General features: G+C 35.2%; 1 protein-coding gene across 1 annotated transcript in view; it reads left to right on the top strand.

Moving 5' to 3' along the window:
* Positions 1–20,369, top strand: part of CEP112 (centrosomal protein 112) — a 137,695-nt gene that overhangs the window by 12,230 nt on the left and 105,096 nt on the right. The window contains exons 6-14 of the mRNA XM_088537784.1: positions 1,617–1,664; positions 1,826–1,903; positions 11,387–11,473; positions 13,952–14,051; positions 15,047–15,165; positions 17,343–17,486; positions 18,712–18,866; positions 19,189–19,318; positions 20,070–20,162. Of these exons, the coding sequence (XP_088393910.1) occupies positions 1,617–1,664; positions 1,826–1,903; positions 11,387–11,473; positions 13,952–14,051; positions 15,047–15,165; positions 17,343–17,486; positions 18,712–18,866; positions 19,189–19,318; positions 20,070–20,162 (954 nt within the window). The remainder of the gene's footprint in view (positions 1–1,616; positions 1,665–1,825; positions 1,904–11,386; positions 11,474–13,951; positions 14,052–15,046; positions 15,166–17,342; positions 17,487–18,711; positions 18,867–19,188; positions 19,319–20,069; positions 20,163–20,369) is intronic.

Genomic DNA, 20,369 nt, shown 5'->3' with positions numbered 1-20,369 from the left:
GTTCTCTTCAACAGCACATAGAAATCCTACAGAATGTTTTAGGACAGGAAATGAATTTTACTGTATCAGATTGAAATCACAGATTTGAGCTTGTTTTCACTCATAAATTCAACAAAAATGTATTGGTGTCAGGAAAAAGTGCAAGCATTTGCCATGCCTCATGGATTAAAATTAATATTTTCTTAAATTAAAAAACAAATGTTGAGATGTATATTGCAATTATGTTCTTATTCCAAACCTCACTACCCTATTTTATAAGATTACACTCCTGAAAGCTTTTCTTGGGTATTCTGCGTTCAGAGTGATGTGATGCTCAAGTTTTGTTGTCATCTGAGAAAACTGGGAATATGTAGCTGTCTGATAGAGGAAGTGGGTTATGAACAATGTTTTATATTCAATCCTTAAAAATAGGGATTGAAAGAGCTGTTTTAATTACACAGTGCTGTTAATGAATTATTTCCATATGCTTTTTCTTTATGAATTACAAATGTGGATATAGTTTCAATAGACTCAAACACAACTTTTCAAAATATTAGCTTGGAATCATTGTAATCAATATCTTTATTTTAGCTTTATGCTGATTTAAATGAACTAAATCTGTTTTTGTATAATCTAGACATCTCTGCCTAATCCTTGTAAAATATTCATAGATTGAATTTGTGCAACCATAAAGTTCTGAAAAACTTGCAGATGTTTTGTCTGTAACTTGCACCAAACTTCAGTTTTAACTGCTGTTTTGCAGACTATTATCTAAGCAATTTCAAAGTGGTATATTTTGATATTAAGATAAATCATTTAAAAACTCAGGACTGCAACTAAAAATATGTGCTTTCCCAGCCCTAAAATATTTATTGCAAAATTCTAACACATTCTTTGAGTTTTTCTTGAACTCTTTCAAGGCTTTTTGAAGAGTTTTTCTTGAACTTGTTATTTTGAATTGCGTTTTGAAGGCACTTCTGTAGGCTGTGATTTTTTTTCTTTAATTTTAATGTTTTTCCAGGGTTTGGATATTTATAAGCGTGTTTATAACTTTCATAATTTTATATCTTGCTGTGTAAGTCCTGTCCAATAATCTATTTTGGAGATTTTCTATTTTTATAACTTGTAAACAATTGCACTATATTACAAGTGTTTGAATTCCAATTAATGTCTGTTCTTAAAAAAAATCATTAAAATATTCTAAAGCAGGGAAAATTATGCCCTTTGTATTTAATTGGCCTTTTTTTCTTATGGGCTAGTGTCTTGGTACACTTCGTCTCTAGAGACGATACTGTGTTGATTACTTGCAGATTAGATATGTTTAATAGATTACCACGATTTCTAATGAGAGGTAATTCTAGAGCTGGTGCACACATCTGAGTGCATGTTAAGACTGTTCTACTGTTGTCCTCTTTAATGATACCATGTTTGTATCATTATGTATACACTATTGTTTGTATCATCCGTGTATACACTATTTTTGGAAAAGTGTGCCACATAAGTACAAACCCAAAATCACTCTTGCAAGTGTTTTTGAATATTTGGAGTTAAACATTTTCTTAAGGTAATTATTTTTTGTAGGAAAAGAAGATATTTATACCATTATTGAAGTCGATTTGTAATGTCTTATTTTTCAGCTGGAAAATCCAAGATATTTGCGGGAAAAACCTATGCCAGTGTCTTTAGTAAGTATTTATGTTGCCTTGATATCCTAGAAGGGCAAACCAATTCATGTGTGTGTTTTATATAAAAACAGTTTAAGTGTGTTTTTACTTAAAGATGCTGTTTTGAACTTAATCTTTTTTTTTTTTTTTTTTTCCTTTTTTTCCCCACCCCCATTCAATAGACAACCCCCAAAATGGGTTTAGGAAAAAATAGCACTTTTCGGGATGAGCAATCACTATTTCGAATACATGAAAAAGAGGTAAGATGTTATTTAGTCCTCCAAAAATGAATTAAAAAAAATACAGCCATATTAGTAAATTTGGGGTATTTTCATTAAATGGTGGTTATTCACAAAGCAGTTTGTTATAGAAGAAAATATTATGTAAATTTTTCCTTAAAGTGATAGGTTTTGCATTAACTACTCTCTGTATCCTAATTGGACAGACATTTACAATTCCTCTGAATATATCGGCTGTTCTTGTGTAGGAATTGTTAGTGTAGAAAAGTTTGAAAACAACAAATATTCTAAACTACCTTTTAATAGGAACATCAAAACTCTTGATTTAGCAAGTTTTTTTTACTCCTGTATCTTTAAAAAATACACAGGTTTACATCTTATTTGTACTAACATTACTTCTAACATGTTTGTCTTGTCCAACTACATTTCTTTTATTCATTTGAGTTTTTGTATTATTTGTTTATCATCATTAATATGCAAGATTATCACCAAAGCTTGCTGAATTCTCTTTTACTTTGTTAATCTATTCGGTAAGTGTTTAAAAAATACGAAGTTTTCATTAACTGTGTTTTTAAATATAACTTTTATACCAATACAATACTTTGGTGATAAGCTGTTCATTTCAATTAAAACATCAGTCATGAGATAAAACTCAAATATTCTGCTGTGTGACATTCATAGATTCTTCTGAAATCACATAGGCCTTTACATAGTTTATGGTAAGTCAATCAATTGAGGAACTGGTGGGCCACACTTCAGAAAACCCAGCTTATATGAGGGTAAGGGAAGAAGGGTGTCAAAAACACCATCAAAAGGCCCAGACTCTTTCCTTGCTGATTTTCCCTTCAAAGCTCCTACTTTTGACCGTATGCTCTTGTAAAAACAAGATAAAGGTAGGCAATTAGCTTAATTATGCACAAATTCTGAGATTTACATGAAACTCCAAATATGAGAGCTGGGCCAGCGTGTGCAGACAGGGGAGTGGTGCCTCCCTTCGTGTGGTGTGTCCTAGAGTTACTCTCAAAGCTCCTTCAGAAGACATCTCTAATTGAGATAGAGGATGGATAAATCTGGGTTGCAGAGGGTTTGATGAGGGACTGCTTCATGCTGATAGCTGCCAGTGTAGTCTGATGCTTAAACAAGCAGCCGTAAATGCCAGTCACACCATAGATGTATTTCACTTTCTCTGCCCTGTCCCAATATTGACTGGTCTCTTGTATTGACCAGATTCAAACCACCGATACCGCAGGATGAGGCAAGGCAGAGTTTCAAAAGATGTGAAAATAGACCAAAAACAACTAAATTACAAGCACAATGTTGTCATTTAAATAATATTTTGAAATTAAACAGGAATGCATGCCAATGAGCTACAGAAAATGGTTCTCTAGTTCTGTGGAAAAATTCTGCAAACCACACAGTAAAAACTCAGTACTTTTTGCTCATGGTACTGTATTGCAGACTAGTTTAAACTTGAAAAGTTATAGAAAGCATTTCACAACCACCATGTGTGTGCACTGTTAACTGGAAGAAAAAAGGTTACATCTTTTTGGGTGAAGCTCAGTTAAAAATAAGGTCTTTTATGGAATCAGAATGTAGTAAGTGAAAAGTAGTTCTGTGCAAAAGAGGTTTCCTACGTGTTTAACTGTTTTCAATTTCTTTGTAGTAAAACAAGAGAACATAGGGTAACAGTGGTGGGTTTTTTGCCTTTAACCTTTAGCTCTTTGTTCATAAACCGGCACCTGTTTTGCCTCTGTAATGCTGAACATGTGGCCTTTTGCAATGATAACCACATCATAGATCTATGAAAATGTGACTATCATCAGGCAGTGGTTTGTGGTCATATGTTCCCAAATTTTTTTTTTTTCACATGGATTAAAGTGTTTGGGAAAGTATTATTATCAAAATATTTGGGGCTCAAAAAAGAAGGATGCAACAAAACAAGAGTGTATCTGTTTTCAGTATTACAGAAAAACAGAGCAGATACCCAGAAATGCCATTTCTGCCAAAAAGGAAAAAGCCCTCACTTAAATTTGACCTTGAGTCATTCACAGTGCCACCTGATACACCAGAGTGCAGGGGGGGAAAAAGTGAGGTTCTTATTTGTGATTTTTCCAGTTTAAAACAAAAACAAGAAGATTGCGAAGATGATTTTTATTGTTGAATGGTCACTGCTGTTTGACACAACTTTCTTTGTAAGCTCATTGAGCCATGCTGGGGTCTAGTGAGATACTTGAATCTAGAGCAAATCAGCAGGCTGCAGAAATAGTAATAATGTTCGAGTTAAATCTGGGGCTGGACAAGTATCCGGAATTGGAGGCGTGGAGCCAGCAGATTTACTGTGCCTTCTTACCTGGCAGGAAATTGTGAGTCGTAATGAAGAGCATTGCATAAGGGCTGTGATATGGATCTTCCCCAGTGTGGACCTTCCATGGGATGTAGAGCAAAGAGAATAGAAGGAGGAAAGAAAGTTACAGAAATTGGGAGCGAGAGTGAATAATGTTGGTTACCATAGAAAAGGGGAGGGCTTTAGAAAGGAAGAAATGAGAAAATACTTGAAGATCAAACATGTGCAGCTGTAATTAGAAGGAGCCAGGCATGCTGAGCAGGAATGAAGCAAAGTGGATCAGATCATGGAAGATTCTTAGTTTAATGGCACTGAGACTGACTGTCACCTCCACAGCAGACTAACTTTGTTTTCTCCTTTCAGTAGGTTTATGAAGGGGTCAACGAGCATCATTTTAATGTTTTTATTTTTCTACATAATTCCTTTCTTCTCTGGGAAAGTATTCAAATATATGAATTAGAAACTTAATGCATACCAGATTAAGAACAATAAATAAAACTACTATGGAGACAGTATTCTAAAAGAAGGACTCTTGCAACTAGCTTCGGCTTTTGACAATGTAAAATTAACATTATTGTACTTTGAGCTACATCATGGATTTGATATTTTTGCTTATTGAAAACAGATATTTTGGTCATGTTTTCCAAGAATGGTAACAAAGTCTATCAGTATTGTTTTTCTGAATATTGCAGTGACACAAAATGTGTGTGTGTGGCTATATGCACGCATATAATTCTCCAGAGTTTAAATATACACAGTAGATAGATATAGATACATATGCTTATTGAGCTGTGAACTTTGTTTTCCTTCTAGAAAGTCAATACGGTTGACTAGTGTGAAGACTGAGCTTTCACCACAAATTACAAGAGTTGATTTTATGTTAATGTGCTTTTGCTTCTAAAGAAATCTCACTGATATCAAAGGTCAGCACAGGGGATTACATTTGGCAGGCCTACATTAGTAGGACTAGGAACTGTAGGACTAGGAACACAATGCAGGACAACGATAACATTTTCTTACTGATGGGAAGTCAAAAATAATTTCACAAAGTCTATCTGAAATCTTTTTTCCATAAGTGCTTGCAGTGCTAATCATTTTTCACTCAAATAGTTCCACCAGTGCAGCTTTGTTTTTTTTTTTTTGTTTTTTTTGTTTTTTTTTTTTTTTTGCAAATTGCTTTAATATTTTTTTTCTTGATTGCCTGCTGCCTTAAATGTAAGTGAGTTTTACTTTTTGTTTTTGTTGTCTAACAGACAAATAGTGTAAATTCAAAGATCTCTTCTCACAAAGTAATTCAGAGTGGTTCAGTAAATTACCTTAACTGAAAGGGTTTACATTTGCAAGGAGGGGCCCAAACTGCAGCAGGAGTTCCTGGGCAAAAAACAGACCAGAGAAACAGCTTGAGGATTTAGACCAAGACTGCCATCCTTTTTAGCACCTGGGTAGTTTGGTCCTGTTCAGGCTGCAGAGGACTAGTGATTCTATCTATGCCTTCTAAATCAGTGGTTTGCTAGTAGTACGTTTAGTATGAGAGTGTTCATAGATTTTTTTCTGAACACTTCTGAATTGCAAAGACATCTCTAGGTGGACCAAAAGTTAACTCTTGCAATAATTGGAATAAGAGTGAAGGCTCTAAGATCATGACGAATTTGACCCATGATTTATCTATTATCTTACCTCCTGTAGTGACTAGTTTCAGAGGAAAGTGCAGAAAAAGGCAAAAAGGCAGTTGTGATGTAATTATTCCCTACGTTTTGTTTTTCATTCTCCGATAATTTTTGACTGTTCTGGTGATACCTGGGTTCTGAAAATGCTGGGGTTTGTTGTTGTTTTTGTTTCTTTTTTTTTTTTTAGTTAAAAATACTGCGGGCAGAGAGTCTTGAGATTTGGGTATTCTCTGGTTCATGTGAATTTTTTTCTTTACCTGCAGACCTGATGTGTCTATTTTGAATGCATTATCTGATTTATGCTGGGAATTTGGTTGCGAACTGTGTTTCTCTCCACCTGATTATCCATACTGAGTACTGAATTGTTAGTTAGTTATTTTATTTTATTTTTTTTTAAAAAAAAAACAATCCTGTCTTCCGTTAACATGATTCCTGACTGATTAGCGTCCTGTTCCGGAAACACATGTAAGTTGTCTGTTGTCCTCAGTATGAGGAAATCTCATCCTGTCATCTTTGATAACCCTTCAGAATGTAATGTAATAAAACCAAAACCTTCGTTTATTGCTAGACCGATGTGACGCACAGTGTGTGCCAGGACAAACCCTGTTTTCACAAACTGATCTGAGGCTTAGAGTTACTAATATGATAGGTCTGGTCATGGGGATATGTGTATATATGTGTATTTTTTAGCAGTAGTTTGTGACCTGTGTCTTTAATTATTGCACATATGTGCTGGAGACACTGAGAAAGATCAAAGAGGTAGGTTAGCAATTCAGGCTGGTATTTAACCAATAGATTGTCCAGATGGTTGTCAAGCAGCTGGGAATTAATCTTTCACTGCATGATTACTGTGTACCACAAAGTGTGTGTGTCTTTTTCTGCAACTTTTCTTCAACTGGGCTCAGTTTTCAGTGCAGGCAGTTGAAGAGTTTGTTGCCTTTGTTGCTGTCTTCTATATAACTCAATCTAATAATTTCAGTTACTGCTTTATAGGAGCTTTGAGAATTTCTAACAAGATTTCAAGCTTTTTGGGTGTTTGCCTGGTGTCGGGGAGTCTCTACCACAAGTGACGGATTTATGAATAGAAGGGGGACAGTTTCACTCCAAATAAAGCTGTTCAGTAGTATGATGTGCTCTGAGGCTAACATGCATGTTATGTTAGCTTTATAGAAAAACATCAATTAGAATAAAAATACCATTTCAAGTTATTACATTTGATTGGGGTACAAAGCTCTATGCTTTTCTCTCCATGCCTGCCACCCTCAACTTAAAAAGCTGTGAGAAATGTATTGTTCTCTTTTGAAAGCGGCTGACAATATTTACAAGTAAGAACAATTATCCATTGAATTATTTTTCTGTGTACAAAAGCTGTATATGAATGTTCAGTGCTATCTAAAAACATGTCAGATACTTTTATTGGGAGCGGAAAAAGGCAGACATGTTTTGATACAGGAAAAAAACTTTCGTTTTTAGTGGCTGTAAAAGTGGGGCAATTTATTACCTAAGTGGATATTTAGTTTTGGTCTTAAAAATGCCCTGTAAAAACAAAACAAACACCCCCCCAAACAATGAATGGATGTAGTCGTCATAGGGTTTTTCTAGTGTTAAGATATGCCCAAGGTTAGATATGTGGAGAGTATAAATGTTTGATAGGCTAAATAATATAGTGGAGGGAAAAGAGAAGACTAACTTCCCTACCCACAGCCCCACAGCCTGCTGATGGGGCAGGAGCACCGTTGTCTCAAACCCTTTTCCTTTGTTTTTGTTTTGTGTTTTTGGCCACTTTCCCCATTTTTCTTCTCTCTGGGTACATCAATCCTTTTCCTACAGAATCATGAAAAAATACGACCTCTGCTGAAGTCCATGTACTCTTCAACCTACAAAATTGAGACTTTTAAAACTGTGACATAAAAGACAGCTGATTCCTGAGACTCAGCTGAGTCTGATTCCTGGCCCGTAGCATTTTTTTAAAATGTTTTTCTCCCATGGAAATATCAAAGCATTGTGAGCTGATTTCTTTTAGCAGCTGCTAAACCAAGACAAATAGATTCCGTGGTATATTATAAGATACACAAGTCATTGTTCTACATTGTTACTTCTGACTTTGAAGTTCTCATTTACTATTTACTTCCTTCTCCTCCTTCCTCCTTCCCTCCCCCATATATTCATGGACATAAAAAAAAAAAAAATCTGGCAAGCCAATATGTGCCATTTTGTCAAATACGGAAAAGGAAACTCTGGGTGTAAAACCTTCCAATGCCACCCCAGGCCTAATGGGGATCACAGTAATGAAGACAAGTGGTTCAAAGTTATCTCTGAACTACAGCCCCAGATTACTATTGTGGGTTGGCTTACTGATTTACTTTTAAATCAAGTATTTAAATAGATCAAATAACTTGTATTCTTTCTACAAATTTTGGTAGTGGCAAAATGGATATTTGCTTTATGAGGGAGGAAAAGTATGGTATAGCCTTTATTTCTGCCAGCTGAAGATTATACTTCACTGGTTTTATAAAATTTAAATAACAAGCTGTCAAAATACCAGACCTGTGTCACTAAAATATAGACCAATGATATGTTGAAAAGCTATTTTTAAGGTGAGTTTTTTTTCTTTTCCCTCTCTTCTCCCTTGCTCTCTTCTTTTTTTAATTAGGAAGAAAGTGTGACCAGGCACTTAAAAGCTGCTCTGTTGATAAACCCTCCATGGCTTTAAATAACAGGGAGAGCACAGATGTTTGACATCAGTAATGTTTACATGGCCTTAGGGTTTAATTGCCTCATACTCTCTGTAAGGAGAATAAACAATGACAGAAATCCAAAGGAATGATGTTCAGGCTGCAGCAATGGCAGCATTTCATGCATAGTTGCAAACTTCTTAACTATAGCTAAATATATATAAAACTTTGTTGATGTTTGTCTCAATGATAGCATGTCATAAATGTCCTTGCTCAGCTGCTTGGTAATAAAAGGCATATTGGTAGTAAAGGATGCTGGTAATGGAGAATATTACAGTTAATGAGCATTAGGACAATTAATTGCTGCTTCTAAGAAGTTGAATGACTTGAATTTTTTTTTAACCATTTAAAAATAATCTATTTGATACTACACTGCTTTTTTATGAGATGACTTCTATATCTTGGACACAAATTTCAGATTTTATTTTGTTTTGTTTACAACTAATTCTTCTGAGGCAAAGCTGGCAGTCTGTTTTGGAAAGTAGTCCCCAGTCCAGTGAAATTTTAAAGGAGATTGTATTGAAATCAATGTAATGAATATCAAGTAAACTAAAATTGATGGAATGAGTGCAAGTGAAAGAGCATTTTTAAGTGCAAGATTAACGACAAGGAGTGGCAGCCAACTCCAGCTACGGAGACTTCTGTCAATCTGTGTGAAAACAGCCGCGTGCCTGAGACCCACCAGCATCTCTTTAAAACTGGTGTCCAAATTTAATGTGAGACAAGTTTTAGTTTGATTTATTTTCATGATTTTTCACCCTATAGAGTGATAAAAGCTTAGCCCAGATCTCAGCTGATGCAAAATTCCAGGGATTAGTTGATATCTGTGTAGTTCACATCACTTTAAGGACTAAAATGCAATATATTTGTATGGATCTAATGGCCCTGCTCTACAATGGTTGTGCATCAGGGGTTCATCCACTTTTAATGCAATTCAAGTAGATTGGAGGCTCTTTCATGTTTGGTTTCTAGTAATTGCATTTCTGTAAGAACTTCATATTTACTGAGAAAACGTTCAGCGACTGTCTATCTAGAAGTGGATTACCGAGCTGTTTTTAAATCGGCATTTATTTTTCATATGGTAGTAAGATTTTTTTCTCTAATGTCACTTTGCTGGAGGGGCATAAGCATGTATTTTCTTTTAGACATTTGCATATATTTTATGTACAGAATATGAATTTTTATCATTAAGCCTATTTCAGAACTGTGAAAGGGAGAGCTGTAAGATGAGAACACACTGCTTTTTCTTTTGGATTAATCATCAGCACAACTTTTTTTGCCTGGTTGTTTACAGGGTTGTGCCTCCCTGACCTGGGGAATAGGTAGCCTCTTTATGTGCAGGACAATTATCAGGCATATTCTTTGAATAGCAGTGGATATGGAGTCCAGAAGTTTAAAGTATGGGCTGCTCTTCTCCTCTTTCCAGCCATTGCCAAGTCTTCTATATTTGCTGCATTTTCTAGTTGTTACGCTTTTGGAGCTCACAATTTTTAAAAATTATATAATCCCTCAAGTTGCAAAGAACTGGTTTGTAGCATAAAATCATGTATTAGAATAAATCATTTGATATATATTCTTTATTTTGGATAGACATGGTTGGTTGACTGCCTTTGATAAAGGAGTAACTGTACAGTGAAAAATGCTCATTGGTTCCTTTAAAGTTTCACTGCTGAAGATAACAAGTGAGGCTTCTAGTTGAGCTAAACTTTGGAAACCTGCCAGTAGCTGAATGACCAGCTACAAGGGGCTGGATCTCAGCACCATCGGCTCCTAGAACTTCCTGAAAGCAAATCCTTGTGTGTGTCGGTGTGTGGTTCTTGCTTGTTTGCTTTCCTTTGTCAGTAAGGACATCATTTCATGTGATGTTGGTACTCAAGCTTACCTGGCTTTGGCCTGTCCTTTCCGAAGTAAGGGAGGTCATTAAGATCCATCATTAAGATCCTTGAGAAGCTTTTTTGGCTGCTTTGCTTTCTGAGCAGGAGAAATGATCCCCTATGCAAGTGTAATAGCCTGAATCTGAGCCAGAGGCGGCATTTTTGCATTTTAGAAAACTCTGAGAAACCAAAAATACTTGCTGAATTTGCAGAGTTCTTCAAAGGTATGAAATTATGCAAGAGATTAAAGATACTTCTAAGATGACAAGTGGGACTATAATAAATGTCAATGTGTTGCTGTGTTAAAGAAAGGTTTTAAGTACACCACCATCAACAAAAACAGGCCGAGCAGGAAATGTACTCAGAAATCTAATGCAGTGGTTATATTCTTAATGCCATTAGAAGGAGCCTTCCAAAGGAAATGTGCTTATTATGTGAAATCTTTGAATAACAGAAAACAAAAATAAACATTCATGTGGACAATAGGACGTTCTTTGTATAAATGTAACACCTGCCTGAGGAATAAAAGCATGCTTACCATTCTTAGCATATTAACATAAATATTAACAATTTAATTTTAAGTGTTTATTTAAATAAAAGAGTGTATTTTATTTTCTGGGTAGTAGCAGTTGTTTTATTGCCAGCGAAAGCCTCTTACGAATTTATTTTCTGACTAAATATTTTAGGTTGAGCTTTGCTCTAGCAGTTTTTCAAATAAATATGAAAACACTGAGAAACTGGATAGAGGTGTTTTTTAATACAAGTCACTTGAGAAGGCAGTGAGGAGTCACTAAGATGTCAATGAATAATTTAAAACTTATTGAAAAGACATTATTGTAATTTAGTCTTTAACTTTTATGTTGGTTTGATTTTTGCTTTTAAAGCTGGACATGAAAATAAAAATAGTGGAAGCTAAATTTCATGAGGAAAAGCTTAAATTACAGCAGAAGCATGATACTGATGTTCAAAAGGTAAGAACTGTCTGTAACTTTCCTTTTGACTAAGGAAAAGGCCATATATAAAGCAAAATAATAGAGAATCAGATTGTAATGAATAATGTAGTAAATAAGTACTACTAATTTCTTCACTAATTTTAATTAATACTGTATTAAAGTGAGATTGTAGGGAAAAAATTACATACACAAATAAGAATGTGGAGCTGTGATTACATGAACTTAGGGAGGGAAGAATGTTTGCAAAATCAAGTGAATTACAAGGTAATTTTTGCTTTTGTTTTAATAAGACCACCTATTTTACAATCTAGAAACTTCTATGGTTCAGTTGATTATGAAATTGTAAATCTGTGTTTTCAACTGTTATTGTTTGCATTTTCTCCATAAAGGATGATTTTTAGTTATTTTTGTGCACATTTTAATTCTGTCTTACAATTCCATGAGTGAATCCCATGTTTTCTTACTAATAAATGAGTAACGCTTGCTCTCCTGTCCTTCTTGTCACTGCACCTGAAAACACAGGTTATTTTGCAGAGTTCCCTGTGTACTGTGGAAGTTTTCTTTTACTTTTCATTCTTCACGGCAATAAAATGACATGAAATGTACTTGCTCTGGACCAGGTTGCATTTGTCCTTGTTGTACTACAAAACACCATTTTGGGGATGATTACAAAAAGGCTGTCGAAGGCCACAGTATTCCCTGTAATGCCAGATTTAAATGCTGGGTCAGGTTCCATGAGGTTGTAAGGGTCTTCTGAAATGGCCAAATTGGCTTGAATTTCCATTAATTGAGTGGCAGCCAAATGCTCAGCACCAGGATGGTGAGGACTGGTCACCTGGCTGCACCTCGCCGAGTGTCTTGGGTTTGTTTCTTGAAGCCGCCTCATGGGGCTGGAGGAAGTTGGTTGACACAGCCCTGTGACACATCAAAGCCTCCTCGGAAGGATGTGAATATTTGGTTATTTGGTCAGGTGCATATTTGGCTCATCTGGCCTCAAAGCCGCAAGTGTAGCCAGCGAGCAGAGATGAGTCTGAAGGAAGCAGCTTTGTGAGAATAAGGAATAGTTTAAATGCTTTCTCATCCCTTTCGTTGTCATCCTTTTTGAACTGATGGTAGGATTCTGTCTTTTGAAGTCATTTTGTAATGTGGGATATTTAGAAAAGGCTGAATAGTGTCATATTAATCTTTAAAGACAAAACCATTTAATGCAGGTGGAGTTATATTGTTTTAAGATGAAAGCTTCTGTTTAATGAGAGATTTGGGACCCATAAGATTTCCGTGAATTAAAATTTTTATCTTAAGAATAAAGTTTAATTTAATCATATCTCAGTGTGCAAATATTCAAATATATTCATTTTTTCCAAAATCATTATGTACAGCTATACAAATATAATTATATCTATTTCAACCAATTGTTTTAAAAAAATTGTATCTGGTTCAGCAAATGAAATTGTATTAAAGTTCAACAAGAACTTAAGCATTTCTTATATTTCCTAAAAAAGTTTCGATTGTTTTAAATAGCGTTAGAGTGTAAATAGATATAAAAACTATCTTCATGAAAGTTATTATGTGATAGATATGGTTCAAAAACTATTCTGACAATTGCAGTATGAAGAAATCTAAAATCAAAACATTGTAATGTAAGTTTCATAGATAGGGCAAACTTCAATTTATGTAATGTTTTTGTTTAAGTTATAAAACTTTGACAGTTGAATCATAAATAATACTTGAGTCATTAATTCCTATTGCATACCTTTTTAAATAAAGCTAAACAGAGGAAGTTCTTAACTAAATTTTATGCACGTTTATGGGTTTTTCTGGTAAGTGTGAAGAATGATATGATAGATTGGAAGCCTGACAGGGTGATCTTAAATCCCTTTAATTGGAAGAACATTATTTTAAGAGGGGACCGGAATCAGGATTTAGACTTGTTCTGTCAACGGCTTGCACAGAGAGTTCTTGGTAGGAATATTCAGACTGTAAAGAAAGGTGTATACGTCCTGAGCACCCATGTTTCAAAGTGTGGATGTCGTGTATGTCTCAGCAAAGAAGCTATCAACTGCCTTCTCTCCTTTACTAGACTTTTTCCTTTTTTCTGAAATCCCATGTGATTAACTGAGCGTTTAACAAATCGTCTTTCAAAACTTTTGCATATCCAGGCACTTTATTACCAGTAGAGAAATATCGAGAGCTTCTGAAGATTTGCTGCCTCTGTGTAATGTTTTCCTCTGACTTTTTTCCCCAGTTGTAATAAGAATGCCACATTAAACTGGAATTTCTACCACCCGGGGTCATATACTACTACCTGCTTTCATCTACCTGCTACTATCTGCTTTTTTTAGCTATGAAAATTTTATATTTCATCATTTAGTCCTGTGAGATCTAAGTACTTTTTGAAGGCAGCTCCTTTGATAGATATCAGTCTCTATTATTTTATGCACTAGTGTGGGTTCTTTTTAAAGTGGCTTGTTAAAGTATTTTGAACTTTTATCACAGATTTTGGATAGAAAGAATAATGAAATAGAGGTATTGAAGACCCTCTACAAAACCAAGCAAAATGAAGCTGAGGAAACTATTAGAAAACTGGAGAAAAAAGGTGATTTTTTTTTTTTTTTTTCTTCTTCACACTTGTTCTTTGTACAGCCTGGCAATGTTGTACTGCATCATGCTTATAACGATGAGCCATTTTCCCTTTTAGGTGCACATGTGCTCTTTTTGTGTTCTCAAGCTGCGTGTAATGTCTTGCCCTAATTTTTCCTTTAGGTTTTAGGAGCTTGTCTGGTTGTCTTTGCTCTCTCTAGTGTCTAAACCAAGTTTTCCAAGAGACAGTGCAACGTTATTAACACTTACAGGTTTTATGAGAGCCACAAAAAAAAGTTGGTATTTTAACTACTAATTTCAAAATTTTTAGAATCTCTGGTTGAGGATTAATTTATTTATGCATTCAGTACTTTAATCAAATCTTGATGTATTATTTATATAGGACTATGGGGGCAGGAGATTTCAAACACAAGTAGCGGTCTTGAATACATTTCAAGTACAAAACTAGGCCTGTTTGGGTGTGGTTTATTTTGGAATATTCGTTTCTTTTATAATTTCTTGAAGTATGTTTACTCTGCAGACTAAACCACAACTTAAAATAGATACCCAAGCTTGGCAACCTGGGTACTAGGAATGAGAGAGTTCCATGTAAACTAATGTTCTCTGCTCCTTGGTAAATAAATCAGCCTATAAGGCTGGTTCTGCTGCTGCTGGGAGCTTGTCTGGTGTGCTCGCCTGTAGCAGGTCACCTTCTGACAGCCATGGAGGTGACCAGAAGAGATACTGGAAAATATCAGTCACTTTTGAAAATAATAAAGCCAGGAAACAGCAAAATAATTAGAGAATGCTTTGTGTTATTTCAATAGCACTGAATGTAAGTGCTGAATTTTTTTAAAGACATGTATACATGAGATATTTTTAAGAGCAGAAAAACATCAGAAAGCAGAGCCATTTGGAAAACTGGTGTAATCAGATTGCATCTGTTGCCAACACTGAATAAATCTCACTAGTGCCTCTTGAATGGTTGTTTATTTCCCCACTTTTTGACAGTTCAGACCCTTGTTCGTGAGTCACAAGTTGTCAGAGAAGCAAAGGAAAAGCAGATTGTGGAGTTAAAGAAGATGTGTGAGCAAAGCGCTGATTCTTTGAACAACGAGTGGGAGAAAAGGGTAATGAATAATGCTTGTTTTGTTTGAAAGGCTTCTACAGTGTATATCGAGGGTAATGCATTTTATCATTAAAATACATAAATAAAAGGAATGTTACTTTTAGTGCTACTTTGCTGTATTCATTTAACTTCTTCCTGGAATAATCTTGCCAGGTTCTTTTTGCTGAGTTTTTCGTGCCCGCACCCCATGTTCACTCAAGGAGCTGTTCCTGCGCTTCAGCTGGTCCCTCCTGGCAAGTCCCTTCCTTTCCTAGGGAAGTGTTTATTTGTGCTTGACCTGACATGGAATTTTAATCTAAGTAAACCTGCTGCTACCTGCTGCCACAGTGATTTCTCTGTGCTGTTATTTTTGGATTGGGTCATGAATTCTTCAGTGTATTTTTATTTATTGTTAGACTCAAGGCAGCAGCAAAGTGGAGTAGAACATGTTTCCTGCAATACGGCTTTAGCTTTGCCCAGGGTATTGCCTGGTTTTGCCTCCTTTACCCCTCAGGAGAAGGGAGGAGGGTCACAAAAAGGGCAAAACATCTCCTGTATGCTCTTTAGCTTTCTTGTTGTTGTTATTTTATTCTTTTTTGCTGTCCTACACCTAGAAGTGATGTTACTTTTCATTCTCGTCTTGTAAGAGAGAAATAAATCTCCTTCTTTGTACAGAAGACCTTGGGGCTTCAGGTTTAGCTTTTTGATTTTAGAAAAATGGTATTTTCAGCCTGAGGTCCTCCAATTTGTTCTTTGTAGCTGCCTAACAAGGGCTGTTCCTACAGCTGTCATCCATATTGGTGATGCCAGTATGGCAGCAAGAAGCCAAATAAAGATGCCAATTTTTAAGTGAAATTGGAACATATATTTCCTTTATAATTCTGACTAACCATCTTTTTCCATAAGATGTAAGTTGACAGTAAAATATTTTTATAAATTTATATTGCTTTCTTTTGAGTGTTTTTCTTTCGCCCAGATGGTCTGAATCCAAACAGTTGTGTGATATAAGTTGCAATGAGATTTTAAAATATGAAACACTTAGGTTTTCTTCTATGACCTTTTTCTTCCCTCTTTGCATGTAGGAATAGCAATATTATTTTTTTTCATAATTGAGAAAATTCTTACGTAGCAGTCTGAAGACTATCTAATTTACCTCTGGTAATGAAACCTGAGCTGGTGATAATATTTTAGCTGCTTTCAGCATTGAGGTGTTCCATGCATTGTTTAGATATTAAATTTTTTGGTAAGTGCTACAAATACCATTGTGTAATTGCCATCTATAGATCTTATACACTTGCAGATTTTTTTTAAAAAGTTTATTTTTAAAAACATCTCAAATTTGGCAAAGCTTCCCTCTTACAGTTCTGATGAAAATTCTTATAAAGTTTCTGCAGGCTGGTTCAGATTCAGACAGCTCCATAAATTTGCATGATACAAAATACTTGGTTGGGAAGTAGGTGGAATAACCATCTCCTAATCTGTAAGGTGGAGAGAGAACCTGTATTTGTGTAAATTGGCCTGTTTTAGTAATATGCTTGGAATTATGTTTTCACTTTGTCCATCACAGCTTTCTCCTTCAGCAATACCTATAAATGAAATGCATTTGTTTGAAACTTGAGTGATATGCAAAAGCTCTTACACAATCAACACCTGCAAGTTTTGTATGTTTTAACACACCACTAGTATTTATTATTGTATAGAATGCAGATTGGTATCTGCTTATCTGGGAAGTGATATCACTACCATTAAGAATTGAAATCAAGGGCTAGTAATGGTGCAAAGAATTTTAACTACCTATTTATTTAATTAAAAATTATTCCCCTTTTTATAAATTGAGATGTTAGTGAATGGGTTACATAGGTATCTGAAGAGTATTAATGTTTCGATAATAGAAGTTAATCAATTTTACATAACATTTGCTGATGTTCAGTTTTAATATGTAAACAATATCAGAACATGGCAAAAATACATAGGTTTTTTTAGCCTTCTGTAAGGTGGATGGATAAGTTATGCCCTCTGTTTTTGAAATTACCACTTTCTAGAGTCAGAACAAACTTACTAAATGAGCAAATGGTATGATTTTGTACTACAGCATAGACCGTGGCATGCATTCGTCATTTATTCTCTATATACATGTAACGTATTTATAAATGCTAGTTTTATGCTATTTAGTATTTCGTAATATTTCTTGTGATGCAGCTTCACAATGCTGTGGCTGAAATGGAAAAGGAGAAGTTTAATATTCAGAAGAAACACACAGAAAATATTCAAGAACTGCTTGAGGACACCAATGTTCGTCTTAGCAAAATGGAGGAAGAATATTTGGAACAGATCAAGTCAACTGTATGTTTTTTGATGAACATTTAATTCCTTCTCTCTCTGAGATACCCTTTCTAGTGTTTCTGTATGCTGGATGTCAAATCAAATTTGTGTCCACCAGAAGTCCTGTATTCGAGTGATGGTCGCACAGGCAGACACGCGCATGTGACTGCCACTGAATCAACTGAAGTGGAAATGAATTCTTCCCACATCAGAATTGCACGGGAAGGCGCACATCGAGTCAGAGCCTTTTTGTTGCAAAGGTGCACAAAATCTCAGGAGTAGGTGCAGTGTCAGATATAAACTAGCTTGCTCTGTAAATTGCAAAAACAAAAACAAGTATTAGTAAAAATGAAAAAGTCTCCTCAATAAAACATCCTGTTCTTTTTATAAGTCTGAGAAATGAGGAGAACTGAATGAGTGGAAGGCCAATGTCACACAAACTTTATTCTCTTTTTAACGAATGTTATATTTCAAAATTAGCATTCAGATCATGTTATAGGCACCGGTAAATACAGAGAAAAATGGACACAGTCTGTCAGCAAGATTGAATTTAAGAACCATCAAAACTAGACAGATCTTGCTGAGCAGCTTCTGATTTAATAATTAAACAAGGTAGAGTTCAAGGCAGGGCTTAAGATGAAAGACTAGACTGTCACTGAAAATTAGTTGTTTTTTCTCTCTTTTTCTCTTTCTTTTTTGTTGTTGTAATTTCAGAGTTCTTTCCCTGTTTAGCGTTTTGCATGGTCAAGAACACTACTGTTATTAGCAAGTAATAATCACATGATTGATTTAACAGCACTGTAGAACTGCTAAGTGTGGTTTGGATTTATTTTGTCCATGGAACAAGTATCAAATTCCTCGGGGGAAGAAATTAGGATGCGTAGGACTAGTTATGAGGCCTGCATGGTTTGTCATTAATAATTGCAAAAGTGACAGTACTGGTAAATTGAAAAATCTCTGATCTGTATCCCTCGAAGTAGTGTTAGACATTTGTATTTTGGAGTGTGTGTACACACTCACACACACTATATATATTTGTATGTGTATATATATATATATGTGTGTGTGTGGGTGTGTATATGAGTGTGTGACACAGAATTGGTGTCATGATTGATTACAGCTTTGCTATTATAACTCTTGTGTCTTCGGACCACCAAAGAACCTTGTTGCTCCAGGCTACCGAGCGACTGCAGGGGTGTACACTAATTTATTCGGGTGGTTTCTTAACAATGACCTATTTTTTTAGAACCAGATGGTCAAAGAACTGGAGGCTCGTGTCCAACAGTTGACTGTGGAGGCTGAAAATAGTAATTTACAGCGTCAAAAACTATCTCAGGAGAAGATTGATGCAGAGCAATGCTACCAGGCAGTATGCTCTGAACTGCAGGAAGTGAAAGTAAGGTAATTAAATAGTGGTCGCTGCTTTTAGCTTTGAGGAGAATTGCCAAAACTAAACAATACTTGTTTTATTTCAAGAACCCAGTGAATGCTAACTGGCATTAACAAATTTTCATAAAAATCTGTTAATGCAAAAACTGTTTTGGGGACTGACCAGTGCGTCCTAAGTATGTTATCTTTCCGTTATTTAAACATGTCTCATTCCATTACAGTGAGCGCATGGAACAGTCAGACTTGCCTGCTCTGTGCAATTGATACAGAACAGGTAATATGAATAAAAAAATATGAAAGCAATTTCCATATTCTGTTTGCTTACTACTTGTAGACACAGCTCACTTCAGAAAGACAGGGACCGTATTATACAGGAATATGAGGAGAAAATTCAGCAACTACAAAGCAAATATGATGTCGATATAAGTTTTTTAAAACAGGAACACGCTCTCTCTGCAGCTAAGGTATGTTTCTGTGTATAATAAGCATAAAAATGCTTGCTTACAAGTTGTTTATTTTTGAACTGGTCTCTTCGCTGTTATAAATGTGAAATGCATGTGAATAAATCCAGGAAACTGTTCTGTTGCCTAAGCTGTCTGTGTGCACGACTTTAAAAATGGTGATTTAAGTTTTCGTTGTAAAATTGAAAAAAATATCTGAAGTTGACAGAGATGAAAGTGGAGGTGGGGACAATGTGTATGTGTGCTTGCATGTGGTGTATTCGTGGCTGGTTCAGCTGAGTTCAGGATACCAAAGAACTCCGGCACACTTAAAGACTTAGTGATTTCATAAGACATTTTTAGCAGATTATTTCTGGGAACATATCTTTCCTCAGGCATTTGAAGACAAGTTTTCGTGTTTATCTGTGCTACGGAATATTCTGTCAAATATTTATTTAAAAATAATTTAAAATTCCATAAATACAAATTTTCCCAAAATGCAATAAATCATTTTTTTTCTATTAAAAATTAGAAAATAGTTCTTTCAGGTGCTAATGTCAAGATGATGAGTTTGTTTATTTTACTGTGGGTTTTGCTTACAGTTTTAAGTTGAACAAGGTAACAGAAGTGAAATAGCTGGACTTGGGAACTGGCTCGGGAACTTTTCCCAAGCTGATTCAAGGCAACTTTGGAAGGTAAATTTAAAAAAGGTCAAACTTGTATCTATAATGCAGACTGTAAGACAAAAATTCCTTCTTCTATTAAATCCCTGCAGGCATCCAACGTGATTGAAGAGTTAGAACATAACGTGTCTCTGTTAAAACAACAGTTGCAAGAATCAGAACATCAAAAGCAGCAACAGCTGAGGGTGAGCCCTGATTTAGTTATTTATAATGTTTAACCTTTTTGCAATATTTAGATAACCAAACTAAATATGCTTAGCTGCATATTGTATCTGAGGCTGAATAAAAAGTATTGATTAAGACAGATCACTATGGGCAAGAACAGAATTTTTGCAGGAACTTTTTGACTATTTGTATTAAATATATTTTAAACCTGAAGAAATGTGTGTCAG

The sequence above is a fragment of the Tinamus guttatus genome, unplaced genomic scaffold, assembly GCF_059628265.1.
Source record: "Tinamus guttatus ecotype Peru unplaced genomic scaffold, ASM5962826v1 Tinamus_guttatus_pri_ptg000045l, whole genome shotgun sequence".
NCBI lineage: Eukaryota > Metazoa > Chordata > Aves > Tinamiformes > Tinamidae > Tinamus > Tinamus guttatus.
This window is presented reverse-complemented; position numbering and strand designations above follow the sequence as displayed.